This window comes from Rhinoderma darwinii, chromosome 1 (genome assembly GCF_050947455.1).
Source record: "Rhinoderma darwinii isolate aRhiDar2 chromosome 1, aRhiDar2.hap1, whole genome shotgun sequence".
NCBI lineage: Eukaryota > Metazoa > Chordata > Amphibia > Anura > Rhinodermatidae > Rhinoderma > Rhinoderma darwinii.
The window spans coordinates 179,464,338-179,489,576 of NC_134687.1; the positions used below are offsets into that span (position 1 = coordinate 179,464,338).

Sequence of the window (25,239 nt, forward strand, 5' to 3'; positions counted from 1 at the left end):
CCCACACATGGTGGCTCAGCTATATTTCATCTGTATGCTTTTCGTTCCTCTCTGGTCATCCATACCAGAAGAATATCTAGCAGATGGAGTATTACCGCTTTATACAAATGACCTGGGGGTCTATGACAACATTCCCTGTGCCAGGAAGAAGTCTGTGAAAAGCCTCAAAATCTCCAGTTAGCGATATTTTCTGTAGAAAGAGATCAGCCCTTCTCTAGGCAAAAACTGAATCCACTTTTCAGCATTATAGGCCTTCTCCCCTATCTTTTTGGTTTTATTAAGGTCATCATTTTGCATATACTGTATGTCTATGAGAATCTGTTAATTGGATTCTCGGATTTCTAATGGATTTATATGAATGTCACCGATTCTTACTGAAACATTTTCAATACAGGCAGTCAAAGCACAACTCAATCATTATAGATTTACTTTGCCATAGCAATCTTGTCTCACAATTCAGTGTAATTTAGCTGTAGGATTTTCTCATTGAGCTCTACTGAACTGCATTTATGTCCTCATTTGACTCTGCAATGCATCTGCAGAAAGCTAAGCCATCCTTTCCCATGTCCTGGTTTCCGCAGTGTAAGCTAGCATATGAAGGAAGAAATTGGTTACTGGAATAGAAATAAAGCAGAGACTGCACAGGGCAGGGAGAATACAATCCGAGAAAATACAAGGTGAAAATGCAATGGTATTTCGTATTGCCTCGTAAGTAGGTAGTATAAATGGCATTCTTTTGTTAGCAGCATGTTGGAGATATGAGTCATATAAATTATCTGTAAAGGATAATCGTCCGCTGATAATGATGTTGTGTGGCAATATAGCAAGCTGTATACACATTTATTTGGCAAGGTCTTTATGTTCTCGAAAATCCAATGCGAGTTACTGTACATCCAGGTTTCTATGCAAATTCATTCTTTAAAAACCTGGTTATTCATTAAAATCTAGGAAATTACTCGACCTCCGGCGGCATTTGCAATTATTCATATTTAGCATAATGTAAGAAATTAGTGAGATATAATAAGGCAGTTTTGCCAAACCAATGGTTCGGGAGCCATATGTGGCTCTCTGCCGCCCTGCTTGTTGCTCTCCAGCTGGGGAACGCTCTAAATATTACGGTGTCCTAGTGGCATCAGCAATATCATAGGGTTACTAGGATCTAAACCATATATCAGGCAATGAAGACTTTGGTAAGCTCTGTATGACTTCGGTGCATAGACTTTCTATTTAATATCTGGTGTGGCTCGACACAAGGTATCGCATTTGAAAGTGGCTCTCAAACAAGAAAAGGTCTGCATTAGGGGGGTAATGCTGAATAAATATCACCGTAATCAAAATATATTGAAGCAATGACCTAGATCACTAAACCGATCTAATTCAATGGGACCTGTAGTCAGTAACTTCTTCCCAGCTTGACCGGGTTGTATGGCTCCTATGCTGGGGGAATACAATATTTGAAGTTATATATGAGAAACAGTGAGCTAACACCTAGACCCTAGGCCTAACAACCTGTCTATGGGGGTACTTGCACTGTGCTCTTGCTGTGCTTTGGGGTACTTTGATATTGTTTTTTAAAGGGAGTACTTTGCAATACACCAGTGTGATGAGCGTTACCAAGTCTAGTTAATTTATCAAAAATGTAAAGAGACTGATAATAGAATTCACATGCAGAACTAGAGAATATCAGGCTATATTTTCTAGACATAATATATATTAATCTTTTGGGTAGACCTAGGCGATATCTTACTCCTTTTCAAGTGGAGCCATCGATGGTTGGTTGGTGGCCGTCTGACCTCCGGGACCCCCTGCTGATCATCAGAATGAAGGGCCTGCGGCACTCACTGGAGATTATGTAGACACAGCAGTGCAGTTGTTCCTGTTCCTGCAACTCAGTCACATTCGTAACCTAAGGATTGGCCATCAATGTTTTAGTCCATTTAAAACCCCTGTAAGGGCTCCTGCACATGTGTATTACAGCTCAGTGCAGGATGCCCTATATTTAGAGTCAGGGAAGGGATCAAAGGAAAAGAGAACAGGGAAGCCTGCTCAGGTTTTATCATTTTTTTTATACAGTCAAATTCCTTTAGTCCAGTTTGACCAGGAGCTGACCATGTGGACACTAACCTAGCAAGAGGAGGCTTTTCTAGATACTACTGTCACTAGTTTAGTAATGCCCTATCTCCTAGCTAATCTAATAGGCGCTGTCACACTGATAATACAAGTGAAAATTGTGTCCCAAAAAGTTTATTATTTTAAGGCATCATTTACACGAGCGTAATATACGCGCGTGCTTTTCACGCGTGTCGTACGCACCTATATTACTCTATGGGGCAGTGCAGACAGTCCGTGGGTTTTGCGCAGTGTGAGTGCGCTGCGTAAAACTCACGACATGTTCTATATTTCAGCGTTTTTCGCGCATCACGCACCGATTGAAGTCAATGGGTGCGTGAAAACCACGCAGGTCGCACGGAAGCACTTCCGTGCGAACTGCGTGATTCGCGCAACAGCTGTCAAACTCTGAATGCAAACAGAAAAGCACCACTTTTCTGTTTACAAACATCCAAACGGAGTGTCATAATGATGGCGGCTGCGCGAAAATCACGCAGCCGCGCATCATACACTGATGACACACGCAGCTGTTAAGTGCATTTTGCGCACACGCTCGTGTAAATCAGGCCTAAAAGTTATGAGCTTTTTTCTAAATGTGTAAATGAGCCTATACTAGACAACTGGGAGGTAACACCAGCGAATCTCTTGGGGTGGAGCTACCTCACAGCCTCTGACGCTGTCCTATCAGCATGAAGCTGCTTCACACGTTATGAGACACATATTCACGTAAAACAGAGATATCTCGGGCTGTGGACCACCTAGAACAGCGGTTCTGGTGTCATATGAAAGATTCTAATCTTTCATATGACAGCAGGATCGCAGTTCCAACTGTGAAACAACCAGAGGTATCTCCAGTTGAATAAACAGTCGGGAATGGAAGCTGTATACTATATGACCCTATGTTGCAGGGTAGGGAAGGGGGGGGGGGTCTGTATGCTGATTGGACAGTGTCATACAGAAAACATTACTCCGCCCAAAGTGAAAAGAAAGAGTCACCTCCTATTTGGCTATTAGAGCCACATTAGCATATTTAGAAAAATGCTCATAATTTTTAATAATCGTTTTTGGGGGAAAAAAATCACGCTGTAATTATCAGCATCATAGCGCTCATTAGATTAGTTAGGAGATAGGGAATTAATAAACTAGTGACAGATCCTCTTTAAACCCTTAACGCAACTCTACGTCATGGTTTGCCCTGTCTTAAGTTATGTCATGGTGCTTTTCTGTCACCATGTCAAAAGAGATGGTGACAGAACCGTGATATCAGCTTTCACAGACAGCCTATAGTCACTGGGATGCGTCAGAAGACCAATCGCGGCACCACCCGAGATTGCTGTGATTGGTCAGTCAGTAGTGACTGACCAATCATAGCATTGCAACATGATTACCCGGTAAAAAGAAGCAGGCTATCATGGTTTCCCATCGGCTGTTGGCAACAGGAGGCCTAATAATAGCCTCCTGTCTGCTAAATACAGCAAAAATTCAAAATTCAGCAAAAAAAAAAACTGTGGGGTCAAAATGCTCACTATACCGCTAGATAGATTCCTCAAGGGGTGTAGTTTCCCAAATGGGGTAACTTTTGGAGGTTTCCACCTTTTTGCAAATGCAACTAAATTTGAGCTCCAAAGGCCAAATAGCACCCCCTTCCCTTCTGAGCCCTGCTGTGTGTCCAAAGAGCAGTTTATTACCATATATGGGGTGTTGCCGTGCTCAGAAGAGTTTGCTTTACAGATTTTGGAGTGTTTTATTTCCTTTATCTATTGTGAAAATGGAGAAATCTGAGCTAAATCTACATTTTATTTGAAAAAACTTAAATTTTCACTGTGTATGAGAGCGGGGCTGAGGCTGTGTGATACAGCCATTGCCTCACTCCTGAATCCTTACAAGTGCGCGCCGTCCACGTAATGCGATGCGGTCAGCTCTGCACTAATGAGCGGCGGCACTGAAGACCGAACATGGCGGGCGCACTGCAAAACACCCCCATGTTCTATTTTCAGTACACCGCCGCTCATTAGTTCAGCTCCGACCGCATCACCTCATGGTGACCGCGCGCGCACTTAATGTCAGGAGCGGGGCAATGGCTGTATTACACAGCCGGAGCCTCGCTCTATAACGGCGGAGATGAGCGAAAACTCTCATCTCCGCCGTTATTCCCCTGAATGCTGCGATCAAAGCTGACTGCAGCATTCAGGGGAAAATGAGAAGGGGGGATGCCCCTTGGATCGCGTCACAGGAATACTTGTGACGCGATTGAGGGACATACCATATATGGGCAAACAGCCCAGGGTCCATTGAAGCCCCAGGGCTGTCTTACCATGTTTCCTGTTGTTAGGGCATACTTAGGTATGTCCTAACAACTGCCTCTGTACAATCAGTGCACAGGCTAATGTACTGGCATATAGAGATATGCCAGTACATTAAAGTTTAAAAATAAAGTAAAAACATAAAGTAATATACACCTTTTTTTACAATAAACATTAAAAAAAGCTTCTATACATAAAATATGCACATTCGGTATTTGTGCGGCCGGAACAATTTTTTTTTTCTCGTCATTTTTGATGTGTACTCTGTCAAAAAAATAAAATAAAAACTGCTTTCTTTCACTTGGAACCTGTCGTGTGAATAAGGCCTTGAGTGTCGGCCAATAAAAACTGCCAGTTTGGGCCGTTTTTCCCGGTCGTTTTGCATCCATTCCGATTACGTTCCCGGGCCGTGTTGCCGATTTTGACCCGTTTTGCATCCGTTTTTTCCTCTGTCCGTTTTGAAATCTGATGAATTTCATTTGTAATTTTTTTGCCACACACTTCCCTCTGTAGATAATGCCACACACTGCCCTCTGTAGGTAATGCCACACACTGCCCTCTGTAGGTAATGCCACACACTGCCCTCTGTAGGTAATGCCACACACTGCCCTCTGTAGGTAATGCCACACAGCCCCCCTGTAAGCAATGCCACACAACCCCCCTGTAAGCAATGCCACACAACCCCCCTGTAGGTAATGCCACACAGCCCCCCTGTAGGTAATACTACACAGCCCCCCTGTAAGCAATGCCACACAGACGCCCTGTAGGTAATGCCACACAGCCCCCCTGTAGGTAGTTCTACACAGAGCCCTTGTACATAGCCCCCCCCCCCCATTGATGGCACCCCCCCTACTGTGATGTAGGAGACCGCTGCAGGAGAAGTCCCTCACTTCACTGTCCATATATTGACAGTGAAGGCAGGGACTTCTGGAGCGGAATCCCCGGCCACATCGCTGGAGATTCCGCTTCAGAAGTCCTAATGTCACTCTGTCCATATATGGACAGTGAAGGCAGGTACTTCTCCTAGAGCGGAATCCCTGGCCACATCGCCGGGGATTATGCTTTAGAAGTCCTGACGTCACTGTGTCCATTTATGGACACAGTGAAGTCAGGGACTTCTGCAGGAGCGGAATCCCCAATCCCCAGCCACAGAGTTGAAAAAATACCCTCCTCCTACTCACATGCATTTCGCACTGTGAGTAGGAGAAGGAGAGAGAGCGAGCGATGGAAGACACGGCCGTCACTTGGAGCACATTCAAGTGATGGCCGTGTATTACCCGGTCCCATAGACTTCTATCGGAGCCTGGCGGCTGGGAGAACGTCCGAAAATAGGGCATGTCCCGGTTTTTGACGGCCGTGTTTCCCGGGCCGTCAAAACATCGGTCGTGTGAATAGCCCCATTAGGGGTCTATTGTTCCTACTGCAGCCGTGTGACGGACGTTTTTTGAACGGCCGTCATACGGCCTGGAAACCCTGTCGTGTGCATAAGGGCATATTGTGAGGCATGAGGTGTGATGAATTTAACCTCCATGTGCCTCACATTAATAGTAATTAACCCCATCATGTAACTTACACATGATTATGACTGATAAACATGATGGGGTTAATTACTATTAATGTGAGGCACATTCAAAATTCATCGCACCACGTGCCTCACATCAGAAAATGGAAGAACTGGTTTTTTTTTTATTACTGTTGGCAAAGTATCGTTTTGGTATCGAAATCGCAATACTACACAAAGTATCGGTATCGAAGTCCAAATTCTGGTATCGTGACAACCCTAGTTTCTACTGTCATGGTCCCTCAGGGGCTTTGCAAATGTGACATGGCACCCGAAAACCATTCCAACTAAATTTGTGATCTTAAATGGTGCTCCTTCTCTTCAGAGCCCTGCCGTGGGTCTAAACAGCACCAAACAATTTATTACCACATATGGGGTATTGATAATCGTGATAAATTGCTTTTCAAATGCTGGGGTGCTTTTTCTCCTGTATGCCTTGTAAAAATGTGAAAATGTCTACGTTTTATTGGAAAAAAATGTAGATTTTCATTTTCACAGCCTAATTCCACTAAATTCAGCAAGAAACCTGTGGGGTCAAAATGCTCACTATACCCCTTCATAAATTCTGTTTTAGCGCCACAAGACCTCTTCAAACCAGACATGGTGCCTAAATATAGTCTAATTAAAAAAAGGGCCCAAAATCCTCTCAGTACTTTTGAGTACTTTGAGGGGTTCAGTTTTTAAAATGGGGTGATTTATAGGGGTTTCTAATATATAGTGCCCTGAAAACCACTTAAGAACTTAACTGGTCCCTAAAAAAGGCTTTTGAATTTTTGTTGAAAATGTGCGAAATTGCTGCTAAATTTCTAAGCCTGGTAACGGCCTAGAAAAATAAAAGGACGTTCAAAAAAAATGATGCCAACATAAAGTAGACATATGGGAAATATAAACTAGTAACTATTTTGTGTGGTATTAATATCTTTACATGCAGATACATTTACAATAAAAAAAAAATAAAATTCTTGCAAATTTTCCCAAAATGTTGGTGTTTTTCCACAAATAAACACTAAATGTATCGACCAAATTTTACCACTAACCTAAAGTGCAATATGTCACAGGAAAACAATCTCCGATTCGCTTGAACAAATAAAAGCATTACAAAGTTATTATCACATAAAGTGACAAATGTCAGATTTAAAAAAAAAAAAAATTGGCCTGGTCCATAAGGCCAAAACAGGCTTGGTCACTAAGGAGTTAAGCAGGAACTCACAAAGTCCACGTTGTTTTGAGGGGGTACGAAGTGATTACTTATCAAAGCTATGGCTCTAAATTGAGTGCCTTACCTTGTTATATGCACAGTTCTATGAATTCATCTCTGGTTGGTTAAGAATATATTTTGCCTTCAATCATTCAAACTCATTTGGGGGGTATGTTTGGGAAAGTCTGAGGCTCCTTGCTTTAGACGTTATGATCTGCTCTGTAATGTTAGGATGTTTTTTTTATGATTGTACTTTATTTGCTCTGTAGTATTCCCTACAGCCAGTGTTAGTCAAGTTGTTTTGACTACAGGCGGCTGGAGAAATCCGGCTTGTCATTTGCACTGGACTTATTAAAATGTATGTTCATATTGGTTATCTTTCAGCTGGCTTCAGAAAGCCCTCAACTACTTTGTGCATACTTTTTATGATGAGTCTGCAAGTATTCCAGCAAACGCAGTCCATCACATTAGTTCTTAAAGCATTTTAAAATGTCATTATCGACTCCAAATGATGATGATATTCATACACAAAAACTTCTTTCCCATTAAGGCGCGAAGTGCATTTTCCATTAGAGCATTTCTCCTCGGCACCTAATAAACATCTCATCGCTGATCATTAGAAGCCTTTTGTTTTCGTTGTGATATCATCACTAAATACTCGATCATTATAAATGAACGCATTTATGTGTTATAGAAAAATGCAGCAAGGGAGAACGATACCATGTCTATGCCACTGTAAAACATAAGTGAAATCCTATACCTACAAAACAGTGGGAAAATAATGCCCTTCAAATATTTCCAAAGATTGCCCAATCATTTTCCCAGTTAGGTTGTATATCATTCTGGGGTGTAACTTTTGAAGAAGACTCAGTGGGACCATTCACTCACGGAGGTATCACAGCGCCATTTTTGTCTACAGGTTTTGTGTGGTAATGCAGCTCAGCTCTATTCAATTTAATGGAGCCAAGCTGCAATACCACAGTTTGCCTGTGGACGGGTTTTTCACTGTTTTTGGAAGAAAGCAGCCACGTTTTCCTAATCCTGGTCAACACCTTTAAATCTTGTCACTTCAGAGAGGTTGGAGCTCCGTTGTTCTGATACTTAGCTGCAAATTCCCTGCACAGATGTGAATTAAACAAATCACATACTGACTACCTGCAGCCACCACTAGAGGCAGCCTAATGCAAATTGTTACACATTGAACTCAATAATAACACAGTATGTAGTAAGCTCCCACTAGTGGTGGTGGTGTGTAGCCAACATGTTATCGATTTTAAATAAATGTATTTTAAAGGCAATTTTGGAGTTCTGACTGCTATAAAGATATTTTAAGAAATTAATCGGTTCACAATTTTGAACCTAAAAATGATCTGCTGATAAAAGGTGGAGATTCACATTATTATGTAGTATATTTTGTGCCTGTAATAAAAGCAACATGCTTAGTTTCTCAGATGCCTTTGCACTTTATGCAACATGACCTGGGTAATAATATGGTAACTATAAGCATCAGCAGTAGGGGGCTGTTACTTGCTAAAACTGTTGCTTAATGCCAGTTGCACACGACCCAGTGCCACTCGGGCCATTTTTCACGGCATCCGAGTGCCACCGGATAGTTTTCACGAACCCTTTCACTTTAGAGGGTGAATCAGGTCCATGGAAATGCACCCGACTCTCTGATACGTGGGTCAATAGGACATGTCCTATCTTTCCACTGATCACGAATGGGACTCGGGCGGCACACATGGGACTTACGCGTAACATTAACTTGTTTTCGTGTTGATCATGATAAAAGTGGTATTAAATACTGCAGTTGCCATTTTATGTCTCATTGCGCAATAAAAAACACAAAAAAAAACCTGTTCTAGTCATAAAATTTATATTTGGATACCGAAACAGAGTGACCCAACATGCATTATTCTATCTCTAGCTATATAGCTATATATATATATATATATATATATATATATATATATATATATATATATATATATATATATATATATATATATATATACACACACACACACACGATCCCTTGCTGATTTTGTAAGTTTGCCCACTGTCAAAGACATGAACAGTCTAGAATTTTTAGGCTAGGTTAATTTTACCAGTGAGAGATAGATTATATTTAAAAAAAAAAAACAGAAAATCACATAGTCAAAATTATATATATTTATTTGCATTGTGCACAGAGAAATAAGTATTTGATCCCCTACCAACCATTAAGAGTTCAGCCTCCTCCAGACCAGTTACACGCTCCAAATCAACTTGGTGCCTGCATTAAAGACAGCTGTCTTACATGGTCACCTGTATAAAAGACTCCTGTCCACAGACTCAATGAATCAGTCTGACTCTAACCTCTACAACATGGGCAAGACCAAAGAGCTTTCTAAGGATGTCAGGGACAAGATCATAGACCTGCACAAGGCTGGAATGGGCTACAAAACCATAAGTAAGACGCTGGGTGAGAAGAAGACAACTGTTGGTGCAATAGTAAGAAAATGGAAGACATACAAAATGACTGTCAATCGACATCGATCTGGGGCTCCATGCAAAATCTCACCTCGTGGGCTACCTTGATCCTGATGAAGGTGAGAGCTCAGCCGAAAACTACACGGGGGGAACTTGTTAATGATCTCAAGGCAGCTGGGACTACAGTCACCAAGAAAACCATTGGTAACACATTACGCCGTAATGGATTAAAATCCTGCAGTGCCCGCAAGGTCCCCCTGCTCAAGAAGGCACATGTACAGGCCCGTCTGAAGTTTGCAAATGAACATCTGGATGATTCTGAGAGTGATTGGGAGAAGGTGCTGTGGTCAGATGAGACTAAAATTGAGCTCATTGGCATTAACTCAACTCTCCGTGTTTGGAGGAAGAAAAATGCTGCCTATGACCCAAAGAACACCGTCCCCACTGTCAAGCATGGAGGTGGAAACATTATGTTTTGGGGGTGTTTCTCTGCTAAGGGCACAGGACTACTTCACCGCATCAATGGGAGAAAGGATGGAGCCATGTACCGTCAAATCCTGAGTGACAACCTCCTTCCCTCCACCAGGACATTAAAAATGGCCCGTGGCTGGGTCTTCCAGCACGACAATGACCCAAAACATACAGCCAAGGCAACAAAAGAGTGGCTCAAAAAGAAGCACATTACGGTCATGGAGTGGCCTAGCCATTCTCCAGACCTTAATCCCATCGAAAACTTATGGAGGGAGCTGAAGATCCGAGTTGCCAAGCGACAGCCTCGAAATCTTAATGATTTACAGATGATCTGCAAAGAGGAGTGGGCCAATATTCCATCTAACATGTGTGCAAACCTCATCATCAACTACAAAAAACGTCTGACTGCTGTGCTTGCCAACAAGGGTTTTGCCACCAAGTATTAAGTCTTGTTTGCCAAAGGGATCAAATACTTATTTCTCTGTGCACAATGCAAATAAATATATATAATTGTGACAGTGATTTTCAGTTTTTTTTTAAATATAATCTATCTCTCACTGGTAAAATTAACCTAGCCTAAAAATTCTAGACTGTTCATGTCTTTGACAGTGGGCAAACTTACAAAATCAGCAAGGGATCAAATACTTATTTCCTTCACTGCGTGTGTGTGTATGTATGTATATATATATATATATATATATATATATATATATATATATATATATATATATATATATATATATATATAATCTCTGCATATTGGGGCAATCATAAGACAATCACAGTTTCTAAAAGTTACAAGTAACTTTCCTGGCACAGACAAAATGTCATTTATCTGTCAGTATAGCTCATAGGAGGGTCTCTAGTAGGCACAGTCTGCAAAAAAAACTCCATAAAAGCATGTGATAAATATAAAAGTATGAAGTTGAACATAATAGTAGAAGCACAGTTTGCCTTTTAGAGCTTCTGCCTCCCTCTGTACAGGCATGTCTGCCATCTGCTGCTATGCGGAGCCCAGGACTTTGTGCTATCACAGTAGTTTATATGCTAATGTTGTATTAAGATGAAGCAGTCTGCTCATCATTTGCTCTAGTTTGATGTGCTGGATTTGCATTGTGTAAGATTTCCAGGTGTTTTGTCAAATAAGTAAAGATACCTTGCGTTATATTTTTTTTTATTGTCGGTAGTTTTGCAAAATTGGAAAGTAAAGCCCTCCATGTATAGAGTACTTCATTTACTTCATATCCAGTCATCCCCAGCCAGTGACTCTTGAGTTATGAGCATATGCACTGGCTACCATACAACATCCACATTGACAGTATTGCAAACATATCTTAACCCCCAGAAAATGTCATTTAGGGTGATCTAGTACCAGTTTGTCAAATTCCATGACTTAAGGTACGTTTGTTTTGCTATCTATGACCTCCCACCACCAGTAACCCAATAAGGGACCACAACTTGAAATTGGTGTAAAGGCCACAGCAGCCATTTATTAAATACACAAAATATTGAAATGCAATCAAATAACATAACCATAATATAACAAACATTTTATAAATTAACATCCTGCACTATTCTGCAAACATTCCTCTGTTAAAGGATCCTTGAAGGCACTTCAAGCATTATATTTTAACTCCATCCTTTCCTTGTCTGGTCTGGAACTTATTGCCCTATGGCCGTACTGCACCTGACCTGAGGGCATCAACCATCTCCAAGACCTACCCTTCCTGGGGACCCTGCCCATCAAGAATGTATAAAACAAGCTGGGTAACAATACTACCCAGGGTTAAATGCCCCGAGTTCTTTTACAACAATCTTATATGTGGTTCTACTTCTTCCCATTACGTTACTTCAAAGACCCCTCCTCCTACCGCCACGACGTTCATGTGTGACACCTTACACATGAACGTCCCTCCACAGCTGCAAGGCTTTTCCCAAACCGTCCCGAATGCCCAGAGTCCACATGTCCAACCCCACATCATTTAAATGCACTCTGTCAGACCGAAGAAAGCCGACCTTAGCCCCCTCCAACTCCCTATGGCGCACCACCACACCACCATTGCGAGCGACAAATTTCCCCACAACTTTGTTCACTTTAGCGCTAGCTCGGTTCAGACTCTGCACTGAATGCGCTTGTCTCCACACCCTGCGAGCAACAATGTCAGTCCATACAATGATCAGACCAGTTAAGGAGGACCACAAACGCAAAAGGTCCAGCTTAAGATCCCTCATCAAATCCCCGGACAACCTTTTCCCCAAATCATTCCTGCCAAGGTGAATGACCAAAATATCAGGTGCCCTATCCAAACCTGAATAAAACTGAAGCTCTGGCAACAGCCTGCACCAAAGCATGCCCCTCAAACCCAGCCATCTAACCTAAACGTTGGACTGGGCAAAGCCCAACAGGCGTCCAGCCGGGCGAACATCAGCCCAAACACCTCGCCATTGCACGTATGAGTGCCCCATTATCCACACCAAGGAGGGGCCTGTACCTAAAACGAAATGCATAACAAGAGTAAGGTAATGCAAACCACACCTGCAACATAACACTCCCAAACCGCCTTAAAGCAAATGAGGCCGGACATAAATCCTATATCTGTATGACTCCCACTTTTTGACCATAGCTTTGGACAAACCCCACCTAGCCACTTCAGCAGCTGCGCCAATTCTAAACGAATAAGAGCTATATTCCGATCCCACCCGTCCAGACAACGGGATACATTTCCGAAAAACCTGCACAAACTGATATTTAGACCGCGACAGACCATCCGCATGAACCAACAAATATATCGTCCTAACTGCCACATAATCTTGAAAACAGCGAACCGAGCACACCTTAGACCCTGGTAACGCCTGTAGGCGCACCAAAAAACCTTTCCCCGCTCGGTCTGTCTTTGATCGGTGGAGCAAGCATGACATGAAGGACCCTTTCAATTCAACATCTATGAACAATAAAACCCCAGACACCCGCTTACTTGCCACCACCAACTCTGATATCCGGAACGCCCCAAAGGAAAGCTAAAGAAAAAGCCAGCGTAAACAATCGAACTTCAAACCCCGACACACATTCCAAGAGATCAAAAGATCCCAGTTTCCTATAATCCCTAGACACGGAACCTCTCCTAAAACCCTTCATCGCCTGCCTAACCAAAAAAGACTTGGAGGGGAGGAGGACGTGACTAAGTCTAAACCGAAAAGCCAGTGCCGACAATCGCCTAGACACCCCCGAAGCAGACACCCCCTCACTGTAAGAATTACCTATAAAGTACAACAAGCATGCCAACCGATCCCGGCATCAATACTCACCTTCGCGCTCCCCAGCAAGGCTTCCCAAACCTGCCAAACTGCACTGTACCCCTTCCACGTAGCCTCACTAACTGACCGTCTAATTAAAGACATCGCCACCGTCATATCACCTTCCAAAGATTCTCCGGGCAAGCAGTGCCATAAGTCTCCGCCTCCGGCGCCAGGAGACTAAACCTGTCCCACTGTTGACGAGAAAGGGAATCAGCCACAGAATTGAGCACCCCTGGAACATGAACTGCTACAAAATGCGAATTCAACACCAGCCCCCTCAAAACCAAATCGCGCAATAATCGCACAACTGGAGGGGAATTCGTCGTTTGCGCATTGATGGCCTGAACCACTCCCAAATTATCACACACAAAACACACTCTCCTGTCTCCCAGACAATCACCCCAGATTTCTGCAGCGACCACTATCGGGAACAGTTCTAGCAAAGCCAAATTACGGACAAACCCACTTTAATGCCAGACACCCGCGCACCACTGCCCCTGGAAATACGCCCCAAAACCACAAGCACCTGACGCATCCGTAAAGCGTTTCAAATCCACACTAGATACTGGCCTATCCATAAGAACGGACCGACCGTTGTAGCTTTGAAAAAATTCCCCCCCACACCAACAAATCCGCTTTTAACTCACAGGGCAACCTAACGAAATGCTGGGGAGAACGAACCCCCACGGTGGCACTAGCCAACCACATACAAAAAAATCCGCCCCATAGGCATAATCCGACATGCAAAATTCAAACGTCCCAACAAGGACTGCAAGTCCCGTAACTGAATCTTCTTCACACGGAAAGCATGCGCCACCAAATCTCTCAATTCCAGCAATTTGTCCACGTGCTAAACATCTCAAAATAAGTGCAGGAAATGGAGCAGCCGATTGGGAGGCAACAATCAACAAAATATCCACCCTGCCAACAACAGCCCAACAAACACAAACTCTCCGGATGCACTGGCAACAAACAAAACGCGGCTTCAATGTCTGTTTTCGCCAAAAGAGAGCCCTTCCCGTACTTGCGAACCCAAACGACCGCCACATCGAAAGAAGTATAACTAACTGCGCAAAGGTTAGGGTCAATGCCATCATTCACCGACTCCCCTTCAGGATAAGACAGGTGATGTATAAGGCAGAATTTGTTAATCTCCTTCTTTGGAACGAAACCCGGGAACAGGGGGCGAGGAAAACGAGCCACCCCTGCGGCCCAAAGCCACCCCTTTCATCAATTTTTCCATAACTAAATCGGGCTGCGCCAAAGAAGACGACAAATTGCGTGTCACCCCCTCCCAGACTGTAGAAGTACAAGGAATCGGAAAACCCTCCGCAAAACCCTGACACAATAAATCCGCGACCTTCTTATATGGGCACACCTTTAAAAATGGAAGTATTCTTTCCATCCTTATCGGCGTCGCCTCTCTTCTGCTCAGCATCTCCCTGTTTGCCCTTATGCTTCCGGAAGCATCTGGACAAACCATGGGCGCCTCCGCAACCGGAGCACTCGTGCTTGTACCTGCAATCGGAGCCAAATTTACAATGGCCCTCGTTGAACTGCCAGCAACAGCCTTTCCCGGATGAAGCCGACCGTCCCGTTGCCGACCCCTGACCGCCGGCTGTGTCACGAAAGGACTGATGCCCTTGCTTTGGAGCCGACATCAACCGCATCCAAAGACTAATATCCTTGTGATCCCATCTCAAGGAAGGCCGCACCGCCTTCCGCTGACTAAATTGTTCGTCGTACCTCAACCATGCATTACCCCCATACACCCTGTACGCCTCCCCCACAAAATCCATGTAACAAAACAGCGCTGAGCAATTCTCCGGCGCCTTTTCGCCCACCACGCTAGCCAAAATAGCGAAGGCCTGAAGCCAATTCGCAAACGTACGAGGAATCAACCGATAACTACTTTTTACTCTCATCCGGTTTCCACCGGTCCAGATTAAAGTTTTCCAATGGCAACAAAGCAAAAATTTCCACATATTCATCCTTCCGGATCTTCTCTCTAAACTCTGATTTCAAGTGCGCCCCAAGCGGGCCTTCAAAGCACACATACACCTCACCTCTCGTCGCGTCTGCCAAACGCACGTCATCTTCTTGGACGTACCAGCCCCCCCATCAACAGACTTATCCACATCCACCACAGTCCCCGCACCAGGCTCCACCACACTAGCAACTGCAATCCCTGCTGCAGACGCACCTCCACACAACTCACTAGCAGCACCCCACACACTCGCTGGGACTGACCTACGTCCCCCACACCTTTACTGAAAAATTCCTGCATAGCCTTAAACAACAACTGCATATTAGATACCGAAAACATTCCCCCCATCCCCAGAACAGAAGTAATGGTGGACTCATCCCGGCCGTCCCTGACGTGACCTCCCAGCGGCCGTCTCCATGGATCCAGATGGTCTCTCCTCCGATCGCGGCGTTACAGGAAGGTGATCCAGCAAAACCCTCACCCCGCAGCTGGCAGACGTCGTGGCTGAAGTAGCACCAGACCCAGTCGACACCGGCCCGTCCAACGCACCGCCACCCGCTTCTGGCATGGCATAAATAGATAAACAGTCCTCTCTCCCAGGACCATCGGCATTATTCCTACTATCCTCCGAATCCTCTGCAGCTCCCGACAGCAAGTCATGTGGCACGCTGGGAGGGCAAGATGGCTGCTGACCCCCCCCCGACGGAAGTTGAATAGACTCCCGGACCGGGTACTTCCGGTCCCCGCAGCACGCCTCCCTGCTCCAGCAGGAGGCGACGACATCCTCACGAAGTGCAGTCCCCGACTCCGACCGCTGAGCTCCTCCAGCGCCCGGAACATCAACACTGGAGAGTGCCGTCACTTCCGGTCCCTCCGCCACTTCCAGTCTGGCCGTTTGAAGAATGGAGGAGGGAAGATGGCCGCGGCCCCACTCCTCCTGCCACCTACAATCCGGCCCGCCTGCCGGCATTCCTCCCTGACCTCCTAGACCCCAAGTCTTTAGCCAGCTTTGGAGCCGGAGGAGGAGGCTCCCTATTGTTGCTCCCACGGCACCGACAGGACCGAGGAGTTACCTCAGGAGAAAGCCACTCCGGAGGCCTGAAATGCTGACTCCTGCGTCCCTCCACGCCCGAAAATGCAGCCACAGGTACCGGAGGCAAAGCCCCACCAAATTGTTGCTCCAGCTAGCCAGGACCATGAAGAAGCGCAGCATCCTGGATCCTGGCCATCATGGACTCCAAGGAACCATCCATGCTGCAGTTAAGTTAAGCACACTACACTACACTACCTGCAAAATTCCTTCTTCTGTTGTGCAGCGGGAAAGAGAGCTGCCTCTATCCCACCAGGGCTTATATACACGCCATACTCCTCCCTCAACTTAAAGATCCACCCCTATTCCACCCCCGTTCTGCTTAACCCTTTAACCCTCTTTCCAACTTAGCCTCTAACCATAGCTCTACCCAAACCACCTTGTCATGCGCTCTCTCCATTATGTCTGCGCTTACTCACTTAAAGAGGGTTGTCCGGGCATGGACAACTGATGACCTAGTCACAGGATAGGTCATCAGTATATGATCGGTGGGGGTCCAACACCCAGACCCCGCACCTATTTACTTTCACAATATATACTGGCATATAAAAATTTAGCCATGTTATTGAGCTAGCTTTTTTATATTTCGGAATAAAACCTGATTTAATGTTTTTCTTTCGAACCTGAATCTTCTACCCTTTCTATACATTACAGTGTGTGTCTCTTGTAGTATTGCATAAGAGTGGGCTGCTGGGCATATTTCACTGCAACCAGAGCAGGATAAGTGAAATGCCACCTGCAGTCTGCTAGCACCCGTCATTAACTCTCTCCGTCATTCTTTTTTATTTTATAACTTCCTAAAATACACAGAACAAGGACAGCCTTGTATGAAGGGCAGCTAGTCGGGAAGCTTTTTCCTTTTTATCATGCTTTTATATTTACTGGTAGCCATACTGTATCAAACAAGAATGTCTTGAAATGTTTTTAAGAAAACTTTTCTCAGGGAATACCTGCTTCCACCATCTAAGTAACGGTAGGCTGATGGAAGCTGGTCACATGAAAATCGGAAGCTGCTCATCACCTAGGCTCATCAGTCATTTTCATTGTCCGCAAAAAAAACGTGTTTAACCTCTTTCGACAAACAATGATAATCTGGTGTGCTTAAAGACGGGAAATTTATTTTTACTTGCAGCTGCAGACTCTACCTTGTAATTTTTCATGATCTGCCTAAACATTTAAACTAGGCAGGCACAATAAAATGTACAAGTTTGTAATGTAAGTAAGGAGTATTTTCCATTTTGCATATACACTCCCTTTAGAGAGATTGGAGACGACACTCTTAAAAGGTATGTATACACTGGGGGGGGGGGATATACTAGCTTGTCTATGGTAGTTTTCTGGCATAGATAAGTCGCAGATGGTACAAAGGGGACAGGGCCACTTGCGGATCGACAAAGTTACTATAATTTACATCAGAAACTGGCGTAAATTATAACGCAAATTTATAAATTATAGCTTAGATTTGACTTTCTGGCTCACGTAAGGCCACAGATGTTCCTAACTCATTCACTGGGTGATATCTTTTCTTTTTTGGGATTGTACAATGTTGTGCGAAGAGCCGCACAACCTCAGATTTCATGACATTACCATATTGAATGCAGCTTGTATTAAATATGAGATGGGTTTGTTGAGAGCATAGTAAATGTGCATATATCTGCTGCGTTTCTGCCTAATATTCCCTGTGGCTTTTTAAGGGCTTTTAAATCACACGCGGCAGTTTATTGCTGTGTGCCTGGATTTTTGTCTGTATGCACTAATTGTTTTCAGGAGTCACTTGGGGTAGCTGTTCTCAAAACACTGAAAGCTTCTTTCACTTACCGTCCATTGTTAAAGGTTTCATCTATTTAATGCGACTGAGTAGGAAGATTGGTTAAAAGGAAGAAATTCTAGAATGTTTTGAAATTTTTCATCATGATCTCTCAGATAAATAGCCATAGGGAAGAGAAATATATGTTTAGATACGCATAGGAGCTGGTTAAAGATAGGCAGAGAGTAAATATATATATATAATATGTATGTGTGTATGTATGTATGTATGTATAGGAGCAGAGGTGGCAGTAAAGGCTGTTTTACACAGGCAGATTTCTGCTCATAACGAGCGCTATTTGACAAGTCCATCGCCGATTTAACAAGTCCATCGCAGCTCGTTAACCGGCTCTTTTACATTGGCCGTTTCTTCTTGTATGGGAACGACTGATCGTTAATACGATTGTTCGGTCCCCATCAGCTTGCATCATTGTTGGCTGTACATCCCCTGTTTACACTAGTAAATGTGCTGCCAACAATGATGATTTTAGACACTGCACAAACTATGTGATCAGCCAACGGACGAGTGTTTCTCGTTTGTCGCCTGATTGCTGCCATCTTTACATGAGGCAATAATCGGACATTAACGTTTGTAAGAACGCTTGTTTGGCCGATTAAAAGACCTTGTAAATGGACCTTAACACCTCTACAGGTGTCATTGATGTGTGCACACTCTGAATTCAGTCTCATGCGTATTTAAAGGCTATGTAAGCCTTGAAAACTTCAGCCATTCGTTGGGATGAGAAAATGGGAGCACTTTCTCGAGGGACTCAGGATAGTAATGCAAGGATGTGTCATGTAGTATACATGACACCCCATGATGAAGAACGAGTGATTCCACCTTATATTTCGCGCTGTATCAAGCAATTTTTTTCCAAATAAATAAATATATCTATATATATATATATATAGATATATGTATGTAAATAGGCAGCACTCACAAAGGCTTAATGTGTTCACACACATATATATATATATATATATATATACATGTATATACACACACACACACACACACACACACACACACACACACACACACACACACACACACAGAGGTTGTACTAAATATTTTTCACCCTATTTACCATTACATGGAATTACCACAAATGATCTACTCCTCCTTAGCTTAAAAAATACTCCTTAAGGCTATGTTCACACGGGGTATTTTGCCGAGTTTTTTGACGCGGAAACCGCGTCGCAAAACTCGCCAGAAACGGCCCGAGAACGCCTCCCATTGATTTCAATGGGAGGCGTCGGCGTCTTTTTCCCGCGAGCAGTAAAACTGCCTCGCGGGAAAAAGAAGCGACATGCCCTATCTTCGGGCGCTTCCGCCTCCGACCTCCCATTGACTATTTCTCGCTGTTTTATGCCCGCGGCGCTCAATGGCCGCGGGCGAAAAACGGCGCGATAATTGCCGCGAAAATCGGCGTGCAGGGAGAGGAATATCTGCCTCAAAGTTCCAAACGGAATTTTGAGGCAGATATTCCTCCCCCAAAATACTCAGTGTGAACATACCCTAAAAATGCTAGGAGTAGTATTTTTACCCTGCTGAAAAATGTTTATACTGTGTCTCCTATCTATCTTTTTACAATAGTTTGTCGTTCAGTTCTTTTATATGTGAAGGATAATGGATACTTTGGCATTGCTGTGTTACATTATTTCTCATATGCCTTAGGTGGTTACTTTTTTATGTTTATTGCAATGCCTTATCCTGTATTGCCTTTACCCTTCCAACATTGCCAGTTCTATTATTGTAGACACGTTATCTACAATCTACAATTTACTCTTATTGCATGTAAAATAATCCTTTTTTTTTTTTTTCATGCAGTTTGTGGGGATATCCATGGACAGTTCTTTGACCTGATGAAGCTGTTTGAAGTGGGGGGATCACCTGCCAACACACGTTACCTCTTCTTGGGCGACTACGTTGACAGAGGATACTTTAGCATTGAAGTAATTAAATATCATACTTAAATGTTTTTTCATCCACTTGTAGCTAATTTGTCCGATAACAAAAATTGTCCATGTACAGTGAAGTGTCACATATTGGCTCTGTAGAACCAGGCACATATCAGGGTCCATTTAGTTGTGTCACCCACATACCCATGTCCATGCAGCCTATAGTGCCAGTCACAACAGTGCTCAATATAGAGTTCATTCAATTACAGGAGACTCCAGAAGCCTAAGTTACAAACAAGCCGTCAAACACTTACTGTTAAGACAGAACTGTTCAGCAGAACTGCTCTATGATGGATCACTTCTTCTAGAAGACACATTTCCGTAACTCGGAGCCAATTGAAAGCATAATTGATTTTTAACGTTCCATAAAAAAGTTACATAGCTTTGCAATACTTTACTGTTATTTCACATTATGGTTCTCTAATCTTATACATAGCTGCTTTCAACATTCTGCGAGTTGCCTTTGGAAACAGACCGTGGTTTAGCTTCACTTCTTTGTCGGCTAATAGCTTAGCTGCAACTGTCTTCTAAGTTCACACAATGCTCTGCTTTCTGGTGCTAGAATAGAAAACTAGCAAAAATCTGATTTTAGTTTTAGACATGAATGAAGAAGAAACAATCATGTAACTCAGGATAAGTACCATTTAACCCCTTGGCGAAATGTGACATTACAGATCGTCACGACCGTGAAGGGGGAATTATGGAAGCGCCATATGTTACAGCCAACACTTTACTGCAACGACCGGGATCGGAAATAACTCCGAGCCCAGCCGTTTAACCACTTGGATGCCGCGGTCAGTAGCGCCCGCTGCATCTAAGCCATTGGAAAAAGGGAGAGCCACCTCCATCACCCGATTGGCGTGGGAGCATGGGGGCCTAGTGAACGTTCCCATGTTTGCTATCTTTGTGCTCTTATGCAGGCACTGCAATTTTTTTTTTTTTAAAGGGCTTTTCAAGCGAATAAAGATTGATGGCCTATCCTCAAGATGGGCCATCAATAGCTGATGGGTCGGGGTCTCACTCCCGGGACCCCCACCGATCAGCTGTTTTGAAGGGGCCACATCGCTCGTACTCCAGGCTCCCAGCTGTTTTGAAGGGCACTGCTTCCTCTTCATTTCTTCTAGTTTACTGAATCTTCGACACGCATTTAGTGGAGACTGACAGTATTGCAGCCTTCTCCCATTCACTTCAAGGGGAGAAAAGGCTGCAATACTGTGAATCACCGCTAAATTCGTGTCAAAGATTCACAGTGAGCAAGAAGAAATGAAGGGGAAGCAGCACTCGTTCGAGCACTGCGGCCCCTTCAAAACAGGTGTTCGGTGGGGGTCCCGGGAGTCGGACCCCGACCCATCAGCTATTGATGGCCTATCTTGAGGATAGGCCATCAATTTTTATTGGGTGGAAAAGCCTTAAAAAAAGCTTTTTTTTTTTTTTTCTCAGTCCCCGAATAAGAGTGCAAACATGGGGACTTTAACTAGGCTCCCACGCCAATCGGGTGACGGAGGTAGCCCTCCCTTTTTACAATGGCTTAGATGGGGCGGGTGCTATTGACCGCAGCATCTAAGAATAGGCCATGAATTTTTATTGCCTGGAAAACCCCTTTAAATATACAAAAAAAAATAAAGGTAAAAAAAAAAAGCTTTATACATTTTTCCCCTAAAGTAATGTAAATAAAAACATAATTAGTACTGCCAAGTAAGTTCGTAAAAGTCTGAATTATTATAATATAATGTTATATAACCCGCATGACTGTGTTTTATTAGAAAAGTAAATAGCCCTCAAAAAAAGAATTATTTCTCAAAATATAGCTATTAAAAAAAAAAAAAGTTATAGAAATACCATAGACAGTGCTGTTTTAGTCATAGCTGCGAGATCTTGCAATACGGCCGCCGGGGTTTATGAAAGCACTGCTGGGCATGACAGGAGCTGCTAGGCCAGAAGTCTGGACCCAGCTCCTGCGGTGAGTCAGGTCATTTACGTGTTCCGCGCAAGCCGTGAAAACCCATTTTTCTGTATTTTATTTTTTACATTTTTTTTTCGTAGTTCTATTTTGAGAATAATTTTTCTTTCATGAGTTATGGATTTTTCTAATAAAATACTTGCACTCTGTCAAATGCTATTTAGCAGGCTAAGGTGAAAGTGTTAATATTGGTGAAAAGTAGTGTAAATGTATTGATCCTGTGGTTTTGTCAGCCATAATTCAGTAAAGTTGTTTTTTCTTTCAGTGTGTGTTGTACTTGTGGGCCTTGAAAATTCTATATCCCAAAACTCTGTTTTTACTCCGCGGGAATCATGAATGTAGACATCTAACAGAGTATTTTACCTTCAAACAAGAATGTGAGTATATCCCATTGTAGTGCATGACCACCCATTTTAGTTTTGGTTATATTTACACCTGCGCCACCTCTTGTATAAAAGTAGACACGTTTTCCTTGCATTGGTCTTTATCAGTATGAGGCCACATTCACACACAGTGATAGTGTGGTGGACTCTCTGCCACAGTCACCCTCCAAGTGTGCAATATAATTTTTTTTTAAATGGTAATCTCCCATTCACGTTTTACATAACATCAAGATTGGTTTTACTGTGTTTTATTTTATAAAGGGGAAAACTAGTGAAAATGATCTTTTGAAAAGATCACGTTATTGGGAAAAGGTCACATTATTGGCAAAAGATCTTATTATTGGCAAAAGATCGCATTATTGAGAAAAGATCACATTATTTAAGTCTGTGGTCTTAGACCACCAGTAGTTTCCAGAACTAAAGGGCTCTACAGTGCGCTTACTCCACTTTGATAACTGCACAGAAACATCATAATGTTATAAGGTAACTGACATTGATTTGGTTGGCCCTTTGCTTTGAATGTTTTGTCAGATTTTCAGCAACTGAAAACTATGAGCAGTGCCAAATGGGTTTAAGAAGTTTACCTTCACCATTTGGTTCTGGGAATCGGCAGAGGTCCGAGATCACACTTCAAATTGTTCCTCTTGTCTGCATTCTAAATTTTAAACCAATAAAACATGCATAAGCTTGCATGACTTTATATATAAAAGGCAATGTAAAAAGTGTTAAAGAAGACCTCCAGTGGAAACACAACTTTCCATGCCTGCACTCCTTACCTGACTGTATACCACACTCTACACTTCTTTTATGTATTCTGTACTTACTATTTGAACTGCTGCCTTGTCTGTGCTTAGAAAAAGCCTCCAGCTTGATTCTTAGATTTCTCCAGCTTTCTCTTTCTCTCTGCTTTGCTATTAAAGTAGCTCTGTCACTAGTTTAGTAATGCCCAAACTCCTAGCTAATCTAATAGGTGCTGTCACACTGATAATGCTAGTGAAAATTGTGTCCCAAAAAGTTTATTATTTTAAAAGTTTGAGCTTTTTTCTAATAAGCAAATGAGCCTATACTAGCCAAGTGGGTGTCAACACCAGTGATTCTCCTGAGGTGGAGCTGCCTCACAGCCTCTGACGCTGTCCTATCAGCATAAACCTGCTTCACACAGTGTGATCGACTGAGGCTGGAGGGAAGGAGGATCACTTCAAATAGCCATATATCCGGCTGGTGTCATATGAAAGATGAGATTCTAATCTTTCATATGACACCTGGATCGCAGTTCTAGCTGTGAAACAAACGGAGGTATCACCAGTTGAATACACCGTTGTGAATGGAAGCTCTATATTATAAGATCAGGCTGTGTTGCTGGGTTGGGAAGAGGAGAAGCTGTATGCTGATTGGACAGAAAACATTACACCGCCCTGAATGAAAAGAAAGAGTCACCTCCCATTTGGCTATTAGAGCCATATTAGGATGTTTAGAAAAATGCTAATAACTTTGCAAATTTTTTTTAAAAAAAATATGACACTAGTTATCAGCATCATAGTGCCTATTAGATAAGATAGGAGATAGGGAATTAATAAACTCTTGACAGATCCTCTTTAATCTCATGATGCTTCAGCACAGCATCACATGACCAGCTAAAGACCATATTATTTCTGCATGCTGGGGACACTGTGCTTATCATGAAGGTACAAGGCACAATTCAATATACTAAAATTTAACCAAATAAGACACAGAAAACAGATATGTGGATAAAAAAGGCCGCAATGTTTTTATTAAGGGTTACCAAAGATAATCAATAATAATAAATACTTTAAAAACCAAAATACTTAAAACCAATATAATAAAAACCACATATAATAAATAAACCATTTTTAATAAATCAGTCCACCCAGCAATAGCTGGGAGACAAAAAACCCACAAGCCTTCACTTAAGAAGGCAAGGCCCCCAAAGAACAACAAAGCGACCTTTCAACCACATTCTGTAAACCTAAATTAAAAATATCGACACCAACATCAGATAGATGTACGCCATCAAATCTTTACAAGTCAGAAATAAAACCTTCCAAATTGGTGTGGCGATTGCTAAAACCCCCTAAACATGGGAGGTATTCAAACATTACTCTATTAACACGTTTTCTGATACGTTCAAAGAAAATCTTCTCTTTGCAAGACCAAGTTAATCTCAGAAAAAAACAAAACGGTATCAGGAAACATGCACTTAATTAAGGCAAAGTCCCTTTTCATTGCCCACAATAAATCCAATGTTTTAGATTTTCCTAAGTCATTACCACCAACATGAATTATAATAACATTTGGAGAAGGCCATAAAAGAGTGCTTTTTAATTTTTCCTATAACACGACCCCAGGTCAGGCCTCGGATACCACACCAGAAAACATTAACATTCTTAATATCAATAGATAGGTTCTCAGTGTAGATCCTCTTATTTACTCGCTTTTGTGCCCAAAAAACAAAAGAATGGCCGAGGATCCAAAATACTAAAGGAGAACCTAAGAGAAAAGAAATGAACTGCTAATTAATAAATCAGGCCGAATATATAATCTAAACCTATTAGATTCCCATCTATCAATGCGTTTTATAATTGCTTCATCAAGGCCTAATCTAGCTGCCTCAGTAGCAGC

The 25,239-nt window shown here is 42.9% G+C and overlaps 1 protein-coding gene across 2 annotated transcripts in view; it reads left to right on the forward strand.

The window, feature by feature from the left end:
• PPP3CA (protein phosphatase 3 catalytic subunit alpha) overlaps positions 1-25,239 on the forward strand; it is a 253,942-nt gene that overhangs the window by 167,024 nt on the left and 61,679 nt on the right. For both annotated transcript variants that reach the window (XM_075860623.1, XM_075860622.1), the window contains exons 3-4: positions 20,126-20,250; positions 22,482-22,593. In XM_075860623.1, coding sequence (XP_075716738.1) covers positions 20,126-20,250; positions 22,482-22,593 — 237 coding nt within the window. The remainder of the gene's footprint in view (positions 1-20,125; positions 20,251-22,481; positions 22,594-25,239) is intronic.